The following is a 19,160-nucleotide window of genomic DNA, read 5'->3' as shown; positions in this document are numbered from 1 at the left end:
ATTTCTTTTTCTAGTTCCATTATGCAGTTTTTTTCAGTGAACATTTTTGTAAACAATTGTAATTATATGTGAATGGTTCTGAAATGTACAGATTTTACATATTTTGATTTGATGATCTGCAGATTTCAGGAACTTTTAATTAGATAAAATTGAATCCCAGCTAATGCATTGGGGATTCAGATTATCATCAATTGTTAATATCACTACAACGGAGTTGGGGGGAGAAATGTTTACTCATAGGCTAATCTTAATTTAAGGTTAAGTCTCAACCCTAAATAGGAATGGGATAACTGTTGGGAAGAAATGAAATTCATACATTTAGATTATTTAACTGGAAAAAAGGAGGGAAAAAACTCCTAATACCTACCCTACGGTAAAAAATTGCCTCATCTCCTGTCGTCGAGATCTCATTAGTTGTTTATATTCTCCAATGCGCAGTTTTTTGCCATCAACAATGCAAGTGCGTTTTGGTCTGGGTTTATATTTGTAATTAGGGTATTTTTCTAGGTGGATTTTACTTAATCGTGCTTGCTCTTCATAATAAGGTTGTTTCTCTTGGTTGGACATGGATTTCCAGCGGGAACCTGCATAGAAATATATATATATATAAATATCACTGAATTGTTGAATCTATTCATTTGGAGGCTAATAAACCTCTAAACAGGAGGTAGGAATCTGGCTATCTTATAATTCCAACAATTTCTGACCATTAACCATTAACCGTTATGAATCAGTCTTACTGAAGTTAGTCCAACAATATCAGAAAGGCCAAAGATTCTGCAAGCTTGTACTCAGTCGTAATACATAATTCATTTTAACACGTCAGCCAAGTCAAATCAAACTAATTTCATATGTTGTTCTCAAATGTTTCCAACCTTTCTTATACATCACGCAAGTTGGGAGAGAAAAATTAAGGATATTAGCTCTGTCTCCCTCTCAAACCTCATTGTCCTTATCAGCAGGGCAAAATATTAAGAGCCAGAAACTTCTTGTAATAGGGGTTACCCTGTACCTCTACTTACAGAATAGATGAAACCTTCTCCTTCAGAGTTTCAACCTCAACCTCAACATGACGCAAGTGATAAGAATGAAAATATGGAGTGAATGGCATATTGTGATAATTAAGTTTCAGAATATGTGAATATAAACCATTTCAAGTAACTTTATGACATATTTAAGAACCTTTGTCCTTGTATAAAGCAGTCTTCATAAGAGTCAAAAAGATCCACATTGTTGATCATTCCTTCATACATTTAAAGATACCAAAGTGGCTTACTAACAGAACATTCTAATTAGTAACTAAACTGGCATCATAAAAAAATAGATTACAAAAATTGAAATGAAATATTTAATTTCTGTGTAGATAAAATAAAGAACTCACCAAAGTTATGTTAAATATGATAAAAATTTCTGCATGCTAACTATCAGGAAATTCTGGGTATATCCTTGAGACACAGATCAAATTACTATTATTTATACTACTCAATTATTAATTTATTAAGAAATAGTACCAAGAATTTTTTAAAGGCTGCATAACTAATACCACCCATCATATTGGATCTGAGGCTTTTTTCTACTAACATTATTCTTCAGTTCTACATTGCAAATATATTTTATACCTAAAGTGACATTTAACTCTTTTTTTAAATGGAAGGCTTATAGAATAAGTGGAAAAAAGCATATCACTTTTTAAAAATCTCAGTAAACATACCTAAGCCCTTCACTGTACTAAAAATATCTGATTTAATTACTTGGTTGATCTTGAAATCAATCCACAGCTTCTTAATACATATTTTGAAAGTATAAATATATTAAATGTCATAATTTAAGAATAAGCAAATTGCTTTTAGAGATGATCCTCTCATCATCTTGGCTTTGATTTAACTTTGTTACTGATTCAGTGACCCTCTCTGTCTATCTATCTGTCTGTCTTATAATGAGGGGTCACTGAATATATATAAATTATACTTTAGATTAAGGGTATATAATTAAAATTTCCATGGAGCGTACACGCGCAATATCTTTACTAGTTTAAATTTCTATAAAAAATAATCAAACTACACTAATAAAATAATACCTAACATGAAAGGGTGAAATAGAGCTTGTTGCTTATACAGGATTACTTAAATAGCAGAGATTTTTTTTAAGGAAAAAAACTTTCAGATAGTTAAAAATGATTACAGCTGTGGTCAACCTAGGTAAAAGCTATTATTTTATTAAAAGCCTTTATACTTCAACAAATGGAAAAATTGTATAAATATTATCCAGTCAGCAACATAAAACAATCAGTTTTAATATTTTAATATTTCCAACATTTTTTTGTCATTGTCCTGGAAAATGTGTACCAATATTATATGTAAATTGTCACATTTTCTTTCTCACTTTCTTTTCTTCTTTCTCTAGTGGTGGCAAGGTAATTCCTGGCACGTTATATCTTCTTTAAAAAATGATTGCTGGCACTTCTGAAATATTTATACTGAATGTTTACATTTCAATGAATACTCTTACTATACTTGCAACAGGTTTTTTTTTCTTTAAAGAATGCACACAAATAATGTGGACTCCATATATAGTTGCCAAAACTAAAACACTACACGTTTTATAGAAAACTGAAAGACTATTCATACAACATACTAAAAACAGTAGACAAACATAAGCACTTCTATGAAAAACACCACATTTTTTAGAACAGAGTTACTCTTATTTCTAGAGGGCTTTTTGAATATCTCTTAAAGAAAGAAAAAAGCCTGTAAGAAAAGTAGCTTTGTTAAAATGTGTAATAATGCAAAATAAATTCAATTCAGACGTTTGTCCATTAGTTAAAATGTGCAATCTTCATTTGCAATCTTAATTTAAAGACTTGGTGGGAAAATATCCATTTCCCTTCCCAGTCAGCCTTAGAGACATTGTAATGTTTCAAACAAATCTTGAATCTTAATTCTGTAAAAAATCAAGAGATTACTTTTTTTGTGAGATAAAGCCTAACATTGGACACCTGGATAAAAAAAAATGTAAGTAAAACGTACTTGAGTATTGAATTTACAAAACATTTCTATTTAACCTTATTTAATCTTATTGTTTAGATGCTAGGAAAAATGATTATCATTCAGTTTGACTATCATATTACTGCCAAAGCTTTGTATTCATGCTCATTTAAACATAAAGTAAAGGTAAAGGTTCCCCTTGCACATATGTGCTAGTCGTTCCCGACCCTAGGGAGCAGTGTTCATCTGTGTTTCAAAGCCATAGAGTCAGTGCTGTCCGAAGACGTCTCCGTGGTCATGTGGTCGGCATGACTAAATGCCGAAGGTGCATGGAACACTGATACTTCCCCACAAAGGTGGTCCCTATTTTTCTACTTGCATTTTTACATGAACTGCTAGGTTGGCAGAAGCTGGGACAAGTAACAAGAGCTTACCCCGTTATGTGGACTAGGGATTTGAACCGCCAAACTGCCGACCTTTTGATCGACAAGCTCAGCGACTTAGCCACTGAGACACCATGTCCCATTTCATTTAAACATAGTCTCAGTGTAAAAAAATTTCTCTTGCAGAAAGCTCATGTTTCTAATTTTCCTATGATTTCTTATATATGGGTACAATAATATACTGCTAATGATCTCTGTACAATATAATGCTGCTGACATCCAGGTATATTGCTTTGTTTCATCTAAGGAGAAAACATGAGTTATACTGAGTCCAATATAATAATTCCAAATCTCAAAATTTTGTTAGTGAAGAATCCTCTGGTTTGCGTAATTCACTTATTTTTGATGGGATCATACAATCCCCTAAAAAAAAAAAAAAGACATATCTCAGGATTCCTCATAGAACTAAAAGGATCAATATAGGTCCACTGTCAAAAAGCACTTTTATTTTACTTTGAACAAGAGTATAAAACAAGACAAAGCAATACAAATAGAGCCGAGGTGGTGCAGTGGTTAGGTGCAGTACTGCAGGCCACTTTAGCTGACTGTGATCTGCAGGTCAGCGGTTCAAATCTCACTGGCTCAAGGTCGACTCAGCCTTTCATCCTTCCGAGGTGGGTGAAATGAGGACCCGGACTGTGGGGGCAAGTTGCTGACTCAATTTGCTAAAAAAAAAAATTGTAAACCACTTAGAGAGGGCTGAAAGCCCTATGAAGCGGTATATAAGTCTAATAAATAAATAAATAAAATATTAAAATATATTAAATCATAAACCCTAGAGATATAACTGAGTGATGTCTTCAATAATTAGTTACACTACAACCCACCAATATTTGCTTGGCATTAAGTACAGAAAGGGTATTTTCTCTTGTGGTCCTGATTCTGTGCAACACTTTTAGCCCCAGAAATGGACCGGTTCCATTTGAGATGCTTTGTACATTTGAATTAGTACTTACCAAGAATTTTGCTAATGTTGGAGTTGTGCATGTCAGGAAAAGCTTGAAGAATTTTCCTGCGTTCATCCTTTGCCCAAACCATGAAAGCATTCATTGGTCGTTTGATGTGCGGCTCACTGCTGCTTCGTCCCCGGGCATCTCTGTAGACTCGAGCTTCAGCCACAGTAGCACCTCCTGTTGGCCAACAATAATACTGCTGTAGTTTAGCTGCAGACCCATTCATTGCTTTACTTCCTGTAATACCAGAGCAGGAAGAAAGGAGATGGATGCCAACATTATTATTATGTTATCTGGATTAGGGGTAATTTCATAGGTCCTTCTCACTTGCTCTTTCCAGAATGATGAATGAAATTAATATTAAATTCAGCTATCAATTTTTGTGTTTCTTGGATACTTTCTATCCTTCTGTTGAGCAATGGGTGTAACAAGTTTGTGATACTTGACTGAAATATTGGGATGAGAGACTAATATATTTAAAAGAATGTACTTTGCATTTCCACAAAAAGAAAGTGATGCAAATAGTGATAAACATAAAGTACATCATAGGAACAAAACGTAACTGTCATTTACTATAATTATGACAAGACAAAAATAAAATAAAATTATTTTAGATCACTGCCCATATGCATGACAAATCTTCGTCACTTTGAAATCTTGAAAACTAAACTGGTGGAAATCCACAAAGCACCTTTGATTTTATAGTGTGGACAAGTTTTATATTGTCTTCACTTTTGAATCTATTTTTTTCAATTACACAGAAACCTAACCCTGCCAACTGTTGTAAAAAAAACATCAACTGTACTTTAAGCACACAATTATTTTGATTGTTCTGTACAAGCAACTCATTTTTATGGATAAAATTGTGGAACAGTGGATGCATAACTAATATGCTACCTTTTTGCCAGCATGTCTACAGTACATTAATTTCATTTAAAATGCACTGACCATACAGGATAAATTGATTTCACTTTATATGATGTTGACAGCCATGTTTATTGTGCAGTGAAATGTAGTGTAGCTTCAGGCTGACAATATCCATCAACACAGGGCAATATGTTGACTGCTGGGCCAGATGAAGACATACATTATCCTAGAAGCAAAACACTTACTTATATGTGACACTGTCTTCTCTTAAGGATCACCAGAGTAATTTATGACGCCCTCAATACCATTACTTTAAAACTGACACCAGTTTTATCACAGCATGCAGATAAAAGACAAGTCTGCTGTGAATGTCAAATGCATTATTTTAACAGTAGCATAAGTTTAACTACTGTGTCATGGCTTTCAACACTTGCTAGCTATAACTATTACTGCATCCCCTCTATCATAACACCAAGTAGATGGAAATGTACTTGCTATATAACAGAAAACAGTAGACCCAAAATGGAGTCTTGCAGCAGAAGCTCAATGTGTAATTCTGCAAATACCGTGTCTTTAATGCCAACACTGTAACTGGATTTTAGTTTGGAAGTTTGGAAGTTTATTGACATTTGTATGCCGCCCACTCCCTAGGGACTCAGGGTGGCTTACAGACAAAACAAGGGAATATATAAAAATTAAAATAGAAATACAGTTGTTTAAAATTACACAACATACATACTACTTAAAATGGGGCTGGATGCTAATCAACAGCCCCAGGCCTGCCAGAACAGCCAGGTCTTAGTAGCTTTATGGAAGGCCGGAAGAGTAGTGAGGGTCCAGATCTCTACGGGGAGATCATTCCATAGGGCCGGGGCAGCAACAGAGAAGGCCCACCCCTGAGGGGTCACCAGCCGACATTGACCGGCCGATGGCACCCGGAGGAGGCCCAATCTTTGTGATCTTATCAGTCTTTGGGAGGTAAATGGCAGGAGGCGGTCTCTCAGGTAGCCAGGTCCTAAACCATGTAGGGCTTTAAAAGTAACGACTAGCACCTTGAAGCGTGTCCGGAGACCAATGGGCAGCCAGTGCAGCTCACGGAGGATAGGTGTAACATGGGTGTATCTAGGTACACCCATTATCGCTTGCGCGGCTGCATTCTGGACCAACTGCAGTCTTCGAGCACTCTTCAGGGGCAGCCCCATGTAGAGCGCGTTACAGTAATCCAGTCTTGAAGTGGTGAGGGCGTGAGTGACCATCCGAAGGGCCTCCCGGTCCAGATAGGGTCGCAACTGGTGCACCAGGCGAACCTGGGCAAAGCCCCCCCTGGTCACAGCCGACAAATGATGTTCTAACTTCAGCTGCAGATCCAGGAGGACTCCCAAATTGCGAACCCTCTCTGAGGGGCGTATAATTTCACCCCCAGGCTAAGAGATGGGATAACTGGACCATCCTTGGGAGGGAGCATTAATAGCCACTCAGTCTTGTCGGGATTGAGTGCAAGCTTGTTCGCTCCCTTCCAGACCCTGACAGCCTCCAGGCACTGGCACATCACTTCTACTGCTTCACTGAGTTGGCACGGGGCGGACAGATACAGTTGAGTATCGTCCACGTATTTAGTATCAGGTTTCATTGTTATTTCAAATATGAAAGCACAAACATATTTATACCATTCAATTTTAAATTCCTAAGTGTGCAGTAGAAATAGATGAGATCTTAATTTTCCATATCTACACTATATTGCCAAAAGTATTCGCTCACCCATCCAAATAATCGGAATCAAGTGTTCCAATCACTTCCATGGCCACAGGGGTATAAAATCAAGTACCTAGGCATGCAGACTGTTTTAAAAAACATTTGTGAAAGAATGGGTCGCTCTCAGGAGCTCAGTGAATTCCAGCATGGAACTGTGATAGGATGCCACCTGTGCAACAAATCCAGTCGTGAAATTTCCTCGTTCCTAAATATTCCACAGTTCACTGTCAGCTGCATTATAAGAACATGGAAATGTTTGGGAATGACAGCAACTCAGCCACGAAGTGGTATGCCACGTAAACTGGTCCAACATCAGTGTGTGACCTCACAAATGCACTTCTGGAAGAATGGTCAAAAATTCCCATAAACACACTCCTGAACCTTGTGGACAGCCTTCCCATAAGAGTTGAAGCTGTTATAGCTGCAAAGGGTGGATCGACGTCATATTGAACCCTATGGATGAGGAATAGGATGTCACTTACAGTAAGTTCATATGCGAGTAAAGGCAGGTGAGCAAATACTTTTGGCAATACAATGTATCTCTGTGTGTGTGTATGTGTGTGTGTGTGAGAGAGTGCAAGAGTAGCAGAGGTGGGTTCCTACCAGTTCGCACCTATTCGGTAGAACCGGTTCATCAAATCTACCGAACCGGTTAGAAGAGGTTCCACCAGTGGACTCGGAAAGCATGCCACACCTACAGAAGAGGTTCCAAAATTTTTTGAAACCCACCACTAAAGAGGAGACAAACTTCAACTATTTTTTTAACATGCAGAATAAAGATTTATTCCTTAATCATCCAACTTTTAGTGGTTTAATAAACAATCTCAGTCAATGTATATTTGGGGATCAATATCAGATAAGAGATCCCCCCTCTCAGTTCCAAAATGTTGTCTCATCATGGTGGGGGGGAGTGTTCCAGGGAGAATGAAGAACACCTGGCATGTATGGCAAGAACATATTCTCCCAGCAAGAGGGTCATCTCAGCTGTTTAGCTAAAACAAGCAGGCAGCTAACTAGGAAGGGATTGGAAGTAGATGATCATGTTAGTGACAAGAACAAAACTTAATTTCATATTGCACCATAAAAGGCAGCAGTAAACCTCTCTTATATTTCATCAAGAAAATGATGTGCACAGAAAATATAAAGTTACTGACAATATAGTACATGATGGTGGACCACTGAGGTTGGATGGTATTCAATGTGCTACTGAAAAAGAGCTTCGGACATTTTACTAATAGTTTTTTTTGACACTGCTAGAGGAAAGTTTTCCAGATATGTTGTTACTAGTGTTGCTGAGCAGAAACAAGAAAATTTAAAGGTGCAAAGATATTGAGAACATTAAACACAAGAAGCATAAGCATGGGAAAGTTCAACATAATGAAAGATGGAATTAATCAATTACACATTAACATCTTAAGATGCCAGGGAACTGAAATGGTCTAAACTGGACATTTTTTCAATCAGAAGATCACACTGAAGAATGTTATTTATTTCATTTTAAGGAAGGACATAGCAAAACCAGTACTGATATGTCAACTATATTTTATAAATGAATTAATCATTCAATATAACAATTCTCCAAATTTATAGCAGTGAAAAGTAGCTGAAGGGATGGGTTAGAGGCAGCTCCTCCTCAGGAAGTCACTAAAACATGATACCAGTTGACGGTATATAATCAACATAAGATGACAGTCTATATAAAGACACTTAATTCAGTCAAGTTCATGAAGTAGAACAAATCTATCCTGTTTTGGATGAGATCACAGTCTCTCTGATGCAATGCATTTGCAGACAGGGATTCTATGGGATTGAGGACACCCCTGAAAATCTGAGAAATCTATAGTGACGAACAGGGATTTTCACAAGCATAGAATTCTAGAACAAGCACAATCCTTCCTGAATAGAGATAGCCCATCTTCAGTCACCCATGCCCTAGTAACCTATTTAAACTAGTGCAATATAGTAGAACTATGTTTAAATCTCTTGAAAGCTTAGCAAATTTGAAAAAAGTGTTGCTAAGATACTAATTGGGACTGACTATTTTGTTAGTTCTTAAAATGGTATCGAGCCAAAAGGCTTTGCTGTCACAGTGGCAAAAATATTGTTTATACATCTGGCAGTGGGGAAGATTTGTCTTTGCAATAGATTTTGCTGGAATGACAGCTAGTCTTTTGGTAAGATATACCTATGGCTAGATACACCCCCCTCCCCAGCCTGCTATTGTGTGGTAGTTACCAGACAGCCTGAATCAGCATATGAGAAACACAAACATCATCTGATTGGAAAAGCAATGTCTCAATTTCTTTAGAAATGTTCCTCATCAAAAACATATTGAAGCCATTGAATTGGTTTATCGGGTTCTTACAATCATCTTGGTCTAATCTTGCAGATCTAATACAAGCAAATGACCAGTACATATTTCTGCACTTCTGAGTAATCAGACAGTCGGAAATATTTGCTGAAATATAAACTGTAAATTATTTGAAGAGATTATATCCCAAGATACATTTACTAAAGCAAAAGGAGAAGACTCTCCCTTGGCATTTATTTTATTTCATTTGTTAAGAAACAATTCTTAATCAGAGTTATAAATTACAAACAGACCAAGAAAATCGTGCAACTTCTATCTCTGCCTGTCTTGAGCAAGCCTACACTTGAAAGATTTGGAAATAAAGCCAGTAAAACCTTGAACTTCTCTACTTGATTTCTAAGTGAATATTTGTGCTTCGGCCTAAGGGCTGCTACAAAAGAATGTGTGTTAAATGAGCTTCTGCAAATAATTAACCATCATGTAATATCCCATACTCTTAAACATCTTACCACTATAAGAAGATGTTCAGCATATTATAAATGACAGAGTGCTTCTGTTTATAATATTTACTATATCATAGATACATTGTTATTTCACTAAAGCTGCAGTGATTTAGTTAAAAAGTTAAAAGCATCAATATTTGCTCCTTGCAAACTTTACTCTATAACCCTTAAGAAAGAAATTATTTGTAAAATTACAAATAATTGCTACAGCATTTAAGCATCAGCCAAAAATTCTTTAAATTACACTTATGGAATTTCAACAACTTTGAAAACTTTGAGATATATGTTAATCCGGTCTAGAGTCTACCTCAGTTTATACTAGCTGAGATTTATATATGAAGGAGACTCTACTTGTTCACTGAAATACTCCTCAGATTTTTGTAATATACTTTGCAACACAAAATGTATGTATGATATCAAGAAAAAAAATCAAAATGGGTTTAGTTGGGGAAAGTGTGCAAAAACTACATTAGAAAAGTATGTAATATAACAGTGAGATAGAAATGGGGAACAATTATCAGAAGAAACATTGATGTTAAAGAAAGAAAAAAGTTTAGTTCAGGCTCAAAAATATGGTGTGTGTGTGGGTGGGTGGGTGTGCACACGTGTGCGTGTGTGTGTGTGTTCCAGTAGCAAACAACAGCTTTTATGGCATCCAAACTACTTGGAGACTCATAGTTGAGTCTCTAAAATTAAATTCGAAACAATATGTTGAAAATGCATTTGTTAAAGACAAAATTTGCAAACTACGTGTTTGCCTTTTATGACAAACAGACTATATGGCAGTGTACTATTTGTAATTCAATCACAAAAGCATAGCTTTTTGAAGTTCAGAAACTACTAGAAAAGTATTAAGATTTAGTTCAAAAGAACAGAACAGTGCTAGCTGTGGTTCCACCTTGTTTTAGATTTCTTTGCTCCTTTCATGGAAATAATGATACCATATTTATAGTTTCCAATTTAAGGAGGTAAAAGTTACCTAAATATTCAAAATGAAGAATATTGTGATGGCTTAACGGTTATGACTTCTTTTACTGTATACATCTTTATGTAATATTTATATGAAATGTATGCAGAAGTATTGGATGTGGATGTGGGTGCATGCATGTGTATGTGGGTGTGCACCCGCATGTGCATGTGTGTGCATACATACACACGTATACATTGTATTTTTTGCACTATAAGATACACTTCCCACCTAAAAGAAAGGGTGGGTGGAAATGTTTGTGCGTCTCATAGAGCAAATGTTGTCAATGCCCCACCCACCTGCTGGCCCCCACCCTTCTGCTGTTTTTGGCCTCTGCGCATTCCATTTTTGTCCTCCATGCGCCCTATTTTCATTCTCCATGCACTCCATTTTCAGCCTCTGCACTCTCCATTTTTGGCCTCCACATGCCCCATTTTTGGCCTCCACACGCCCCATTTTTGGCCTCTGTGTGCCCCGTTTTTGGCATCTGCACATCCCTTTTCAGCCTGTTCCAGGAAGTGGGGATGGCCACCGCCACCTATCACCGCTCACCACCGGCAATAGATGGCAGAAGTGATTGGCGATCACTGCTGCTACCTGTCACCAGTGGCAAGTGGCAATATGTTTTGACAATCCCTGGAAACTCCTGGAATGGGCCAAAACTGGGACTCGCAAATACTGAAAATAGAGTGCGCGGAGGCCAAAAACAGGATGGCAGCAATCCCCACAGCCTGGAACAGCTGATCGCCAGTATTCTGGGAATCAATCCAACCACCAATCAGCTGCTCATGCTAAATCAAGCTGCGATAACATGCTGAAGCTGACCAGGCTGTTTGCTGCAAGGACGCTAGCCAGATGAATACCGATGGATGCTGGGAGGCAGAGGCCTTGTTTTCTCCCCAAAAGCTAGGTGCGTCTTATGGTCCGGAGCGTCTTATAGTGCAAAAAATATGGTATCTCTTTCAGAGTTCTGGTACACATATATGACAACAAAAGCTCATGTAATAATATATTTTCTATTTAAATCCATTACATTTCTGTGTCCATAGTCCTTAGCTAGTGAATCCTGGAAGCCAGATATCCCATACAGCTAAACTGTACCAGGATGGAAAACATTATCAGATTTGGTAATAAGACAGCTTTAGCCTATTCTTTTAAAGAAAGTAATAATTAGTTGGGATTCCTGGATAAAGAGTCACAAGTTTATGACTGATGTTTTCAATCTTTACTAGTATTTAGGCAAACCATATTAATTTATTTAAAATTTCTAAACTATGGAATATTTGCAGGGCAGTGATCTATCAAAATAAGTAAGACTATCATAATAAATATAACAGCAGCAGCATTCATAACAAACTAACATTGGTTTGAAAGAGAAACATGTTCCTTTTTCACAGATGCAAAATAGGCAATCTATATTCAAGGCAAGGAATAGTTAAGAAACATGTAATTGTATTTTTTTTTTCTTTCACAAAAAGCAGCCCTGAATTGTGATATTGTGAACCGGCATGGCTACAGTAGACAGGTCTCTTTTCTATGCCACACTCCATTCTCCCGAAACATCAGCAAGAAGAATCAAAGGGAATTCCCTAAGGTCAGCTCTGAGGAAACATAAACCTCTAATTCAATAAACGCAGCTACTGCTCTGAAAAAGAGCTTATTATTGCAGTATCCATATGGAGTCAATTGTGCATTAATGACTAATCAATCCCTCCCTTTTCTATTCTACTTATAGTGTCACAAGCCATGTTTAGATTAGACCATTTCCTGCTTAGGATCGCTCAAGATGTCTTTTGTTCTTTCAGGGCTGCTCTGATGGAGGCAGCTTAAACAAACACCCAGCCCAAGTGGCGCAGGAGTTATAAACTGCCATATGTGAATGAACAAAGGGGCCAGACTAAAGCCTTTTGTGGTATTTGTTAATGTTTTTCATCTGAGCTTTAAAAGACCTAATGACTTTGTGGTGAGTTGATGCATGTGGCTCGTGGCTTTGCAAAATGAAGGAAATTTTAGCCTTTTAGATTTCAGCATGTATTTCCCACTCATCCTAGAGTTCCTTTTTGAGCATTTCATTTGTTTCACACTGTCAAATATACCGGTAGCTCTTTCCCCTTCTCATCTTGTTCATGAGAATGGGTTCATTCACACCGAGGTCAGCATCATCTCCACAGAATTATTGTGTTTTGGGCTTTGGGGAAAGGAGAAAAAACATCTTCCTAACTTACTTGGAAAGAAAGTAATTTTCTCCCTAACTTAAAAAAGACAAATATAAATATTTATCATAAGTTCCAGCTTGTGGGGTGCCACAGGGCTCAACACTCTCTCTGTTGTTGATTAACATTTACATGAAACTGCTAGGTTAGGTCATCCGCAAATTTGGGGTCAGGTATCATCAATACGCTGATGATATCCAATTATATATCTTGACCTCAGGCCAACAAATTGATGCTGACAAAGTCTTGGCTCAACACATGGAAGTTTTATGGGTTCTGGCTGGGGAGGGCCTTTGCATGAATTTATTTGGTGCATGAGTTGTACCCATTCTAGTACTAAGAAACTCTTCAGACGGTCACTTATTGTCAGGCCTCAAGAACCAAGAAAGACATGTGGAGTTACTTCTGAGTAGTTTCCTTTATTGTCCCTCAGCTATAGACAGAAACTAAAGCAAACAATTTGTATCAAACTAAAGCAGCTATCTGCAGCACTATAGAGATACTCTGAAAACAGTTAGGGAGAATCTGTCTTAACTTTCTTCCTCCAACCAAACCTTTTATGCTTCACTGCTTCTTTGCCTTCTGACATGCAGCTCTGCCCACCTGGGAATCCAGACTACATTCCACCACACCTATGGTCACCTGACTGGATTTGTGTAAAGTTCTACACAGAGATTATTTTGAAATGTCTCCCCTCCCAACAAACAGCAACTGGCCCTGAATGCAGTGACATGGGCAATGGTGGATGTGCCAAGTATGCCCAAGTGCCCTCACTGTTTAATGAATTACAGTGGCCACCAATTGTCTATTGGATGCAATGCATTATGTTGATTATTTACTGTGAAGATCTTCATTGCATAATTAATAGCTGTATACTTAAGTAATGGCTTGTCTTTGTATATTTGTGTCTGTCTGGTGAGGTTAGGAAGGGTGGGTATACTTTGGGTCTCATCAACCAATGTCATACGGTATGTGGGATTCAAAAAGTGCACAGGTAGTCCTCAACTTACGAATACAATTGAGCCCAAAATTTATGTTGTTAAGTGAGATATTTGTTAAGTGAATTTTGCCCCATTTTACAACCCTTCTTGCTGCAGTTGTTAAATGGATCACTGCAGTTAATAAGTTAGTAGCCTGGTTATTAAGTGAATCTGGTTTCTTCATTGACTCTGCTTATCAGAAGGTCACAAAAGATGATCACATGATTTTGGGACACAGCAAGGCTCATACATATGAATCAATTGCCAAGCATCTGAATTTTAATCACTTGATCGTGGGGAATGTTGCAAAGGTCGTAACTGTGAAAAATGGTCATAAGTCACATTTTTCAGTGCTGTTGTAACTTTGAATGGCCACTAAATGAACTATTGTAAGTGGAGGACTACCTATATTTCATGGTGATTGCACTTGCCTTATAGAATGACATTTCTGTAGAGATTTGTATTATCCTACCTGCATTATTTTCCAAACTTGATTTTTGGATAATTCTCAAGTTCCCTTGTGTTTTGATTTTAGGGCAGTGATGGCGAACCTTTTAGGCACCGAGTGCACAAACTGCGAGCACTTGCAAGCCCAAATTGAAAGATGCGCATGTAAATGTGTGCATACGTAGACATGTGCGAATGTGCTCATACACAGACATGCATGAACATGCACATGTGTGGACATGCATGAATGTTTGCATGCGTGGATGCGCAGCAGTGACCCAAAGGCCAGCTGGCTTGTGAGAGGCAGGGAATCCCAACACCAGCAGTGCAGCAAGAGGTAAGATCTTTTTCTTTTGTGAGCTTCTGTTTTTAGGGAAATAGAAGCTCACAAAAGAAATGCCAAAGATCTCAGCTGGGGTGACATCGCATGTGCCAGCAGAAAGGGCTCTGCGTGCCATCTCTGGCAGGCGTGCCATAGGTTCGCCATCGCAGTTATAAGGAATCATTATTTCTAATCTCAGGAAAACTTTATATGCATACTATTACAGTTGCTGTCTCTATAGTATGGCACAGCAAGAAGAGGAAATGACACTAATGATCCCCTTGTGCTTTTAATCAAATCATGGAGTGAAAAAATATAAATTTATAATGACAATTGTTGAAGGAAAACTCTCCCACATTCTAATCAATTGCACTCTGTGTTTTACAGTGCAGTTGGAAAAAAAATAGAAAATTTTTAAAACTTCTCTTACAAGGAAGATATATAGTCTTCAACTTACAGCCATTTGTTTAGTGACTGTTCAAGGAACAAAGGCACTGAAAAAAATGACTTAAGGCCATTTTTCACAGTTAACAATCATTGCAGCACCCAAGTAGTCACATGATCAAAATTCAGACGCTTGGCAACTGGCATGTATTTATGACTGTTGTGGTGTCCCTGGACCATGTGACCATCTTTTGCAACTTTCTGACAAGCAAAGTCAAATTCACTTAACCATGTTACTAATTTATCAACTGCAGTGATTCGCTTAATAACTGTGGCAAGAAAAATGGGGCAAAACTCATTTAACCACTGTATTGCTTAGCAATAGGAATTTTGGGCTCAATTGTAGTCGTATGTTGAGGACTACCTGTATAACACTTTTCCCTCTAAAAAAATCCCCATAGAGGAAACACATGTTCATCTTTCAACTAACTTCTCTGTTAAGATTCATGATACATGCTGCTTCGTATGTATACACACATAACAAAATATATCCAAGTATATTCCAGTACACCTGTTTGTAACAGATGTACCCACCCTCCCCCAAAATACAATGTTTGTTTCAGAAAAGCTCAGACTTTAGAGTCTGTCTCTCCATATACAGCTGTGTCTTGTATTGTTTCTTTTGGCATTACAACTTGGCTCAAGAATCAATTTTGTTGTCAAAAAAAAAAAGGAGAAGCAAAGCCAAAATTTTGAAATGTCCAGTGCCAATATCCTCAATGTCCCAGGGAGGCAATTGTTGCTTTCCCCAAATTGTCACTCATTTGAAGTGCTGTAGAGCTCAAAAGGAAATAGTTCCTGGGTACGTTCTTCAATAATATTCTTTTATATCAAATACTTTAAAATAATGTTGGTAGTTGGACTGACATTGTGAATCCTTTATGATAGGACAGGAGAAGAGTGTATGGAGAACAAAGGACCAAGTCACCATGGGCTGGTTTGTCAGCATTCTTTCTAGAAAAATGTCTTTGTCTTTTTCTGTCTCGTGATACCTTTTCTCCCTTGCTCCCTTGTTTGCTCTCCTAACTGTCATAGCAACTCTCCTAAATATTTATCTGTGACAGATACTGGCTGCAAGAGACATTCTTTCTTCTGTATTTTATAAAACACTGTCACAGAAGTGGAGGGGTGGGGTTTGCTTTGTCATCCATGTACTTTCCGCTGCTTACAAGTCATCATAGGAGGGTGTTAAACAATTTACCTCACAATTTTGGCTTTTTTCTGGTGGGCTGCCACAATTGATTGGTTTGCATAGAACTCAGAGATTGTTTCACACACTTTCCCCCTCTCTTTTCCCTTTTTCCCCCCTCATAGATTTTCAGAAACGTATTTTGCTTTTTCAAGGGGAAATTCTTTTCTTTTTTTCTTTTACAAGTTGAAGGCTGTTCACATTCTGACCGCAGCTGTGCCTTTTGTTACTTGAGTATGACACTTTTCATTGTTCTGCCTACAAATTCAAGTTTACTCATAATCTGAGCAGGAAATGGAACTAACTTGAACTGGTTCTTTTCCCATTCCTCACAATGAACTAATGTTAAATGATACCAGCTTTCTGGCCATCTGACCATGTGCCATTTCTTTTTCATTTCTCATTGTAAAGTTTTGATATATAGGGGACTTGAAGTAAGTAAAATTTTCAAATGGAAAATAAAGTATTTTTTTCTTCCTGCTGGGCAACAGACCTGAAAAAAACTAAATAATGCTCTGAGTACATCAGCAGAGTCTGATGGGAATAGTGAAGAGTGCATGGCAACTGGAAAAGAGCTTCTAAATTGGTTCAGCTGTCCTGCCAATAAAAGCATTTTATTGCCACAAAAATAAAATTCATGAAAAGAATATAGATTTATCTCCTAGTACATATATGAAATTGGAAGTACCTTCTTTTAAAAAGAACTTGGTCTCACAATCTGTACAATAAAAGTCAGCACACACTCCCCATAATTGTTATTAGATTACAGTGTGGGACAAATGGTACAAATGAGAAGCCAGCAAGGAAAAATATTTGGCTTCCCCTCTTCAAAGGTGAATAGCAGATTGTACAGAAAAACCAGAAGCAAGATGCAAGATCACGTGAAGTCTTAATACCACTTTATAATGCCTTGGTAAGGCCACACTTGGAATACTGCATCCCGTTTTGGTTGCCACAATGTAAAGACTCTAGAAAGAGTGCAGAGAAGATCAACAAAGTTGATTAGGGGAATGGAGGCTGAAATGTATAAAGAACGGTTGCAGGAACTGAGTATGTCTAATTTGATGAAAAGGAAGACTAGGGGAGACATGATAGCAGTGTTCCAATATCTCAGGGGCTGCCACAAAGAAGAGAGAGTCAAGCTATTCTCCAAAGCATCTGAGGGGAAGGACAAGACGCAATGGGTGGAAACCAATCAAGGACACAAGCAATCTAGAACTAAGGAGAATTTTCCTGACAATTAGGACAATTAATCAGTGGAACTACTTGTCTCCAGAAGTTGTGAATGCTGCAACACTGGAAGGTTTTAAGATGATGTTGGATAAACATTTGTCTGAAGAGGTGTAGGGTTTCCTGCCTAAGCAGGGGGTTGGAATATGCATACTATTTAAATTTCTAGATAAGATGTTGTGTTGATTCAAGACTTGCCAAAATGAATAATATTATGGTTTCTGCCTGTCTCCAGAAAGAAGCTGACCCATAGCAATTGAACTATACTTTTACACAGCTGCTTCTGCTGCATTTGAAGTAGAAATACTTTAAAGAATGTTCTCCAATGAAACGGAATGTCCATATGTTCAATAGTAATGCCCAGAGCATAATCTTCCTAATTTTTCATTCATCATAAGTGAAGGGTGAAAGAAAAGAAAATAATAAATCAAGAGAAACCCCAATTTGTTTCACTTTATCAGCAAGAACTGATAAATGTAAAAATTTTCCTCCTCAATAATATTTTGCCATGTCAAAACAAAATAAAAGGATGAGGTGAGAGTATTTCTGTATTGTTCTGTATATTGTTATTTTATTATTCTGTAAACTTCAATAACAGTAAGAATTTAAGAAATCAAAATTAAGTACTTCTATTGACATAGAAATTCATCCTAAAATATGATTGACATGGTCATTTATAAACAGTATTTCCAATAGACCTGTCAACCAATTAAAGGCTTTTAGTTGATTAATGGCAATGTCTTTAACTGATCAATCAAATAACTAATTTAAATATACACTATGGTGCAGAGTCTTTAATTACTGAAATCAATGGAAGGTTTCCACTGATATAAACAGAACCGGAGCTATCAACCAGTGAAAGTAACATTTTCACAAAAAAGTTATGTACATCTAATCAATTAGTTATCAACATTCTTATATTTCATCTGAAGATTAAAACTTCATTGTAATTAATTTTGCAGTCAATTAATGGATTGAATAATTCACTTCATACTTTCGTCATTACTCTAATTAAAATGTATGTTAAAAAGTGCACTAATATCCATTCAGATGACCTCACTAATACTTACCAATGAATCCTATGCCCTAAAGTAAGAGCATTGTAGCACTTGAACCAGTTATACAGAAAAGTCATTCGTTCCTTTTAGCAAATGTACTGAAGTGAAAATTGGGGTTTGTCTGGGATGCTTCAATTTGGACTTCTGCCCAAAGTTAGCAGTTGGATTCAATTATCTGAAAGGACCCTTCCAATCTTCTATGAAATGTTGACTTCCAGAGGAAAGTGATCTTTTGTGGTCTCTGCCTATATAATTCAGCTCAATAATATTATTTCTTTACATTTATTCACATATAGAACAGCAGATGAAGACAATCTCCCAACACATATGGAGGTGACAGATGACTATATTCCCCATATCTTAAATAAAATTACTTTCTCACAGTACATGTTCATCCACTATATCTAGAGCACAATAAGAAAAAAAAGGAACTCATAGACATGAATGTTATTTGCATATAAAATCTGATTATACTCAATAGCTATTTTAATTTGATA

At 37.1% G+C, this 19,160-nt stretch overlaps 1 protein-coding gene across 7 annotated transcripts in view; it reads right to left on the bottom strand.

The window, feature by feature from the left end:
- Positions 1-19,160, bottom strand: part of SOX6 (SRY-box transcription factor 6) — a 476,183-nt gene that overhangs the window by 9,442 nt on the left and 447,581 nt on the right. For 4 of the 7 annotated variants that reach the window (XM_087717470.1, XM_087717425.1, XM_087717440.1 and 1 more), the window contains 2 exons: positions 4,384-4,617; positions 368-584 (listed from right to left, as the gene is read on the bottom strand). In XM_087717470.1, the coding sequence (XP_087573596.1) occupies positions 368-584; positions 4,384-4,617 (451 nt within the window). The remainder of the gene's footprint in view (positions 1-367; positions 585-4,383; positions 4,618-19,160) is intronic. The other 3 variants (XM_087717434.1, XM_087717457.1, XM_087717463.1) reach the window with 1 other exon arrangement.

Source organism: Thamnophis sirtalis, unplaced genomic scaffold (genome assembly GCF_051295495.1).
Source record: "Thamnophis sirtalis isolate CommonGarterSnake01/CBP01778 unplaced genomic scaffold, rThaSir2_p1.2 scaffold_1, whole genome shotgun sequence".
NCBI lineage: Eukaryota > Metazoa > Chordata > Lepidosauria > Squamata > Natricidae > Thamnophis > Thamnophis sirtalis.
The sequence above is the reverse complement of the archived record's forward strand: the minus strand, read 5'-3'. Positions and strand labels throughout refer to the sequence as shown.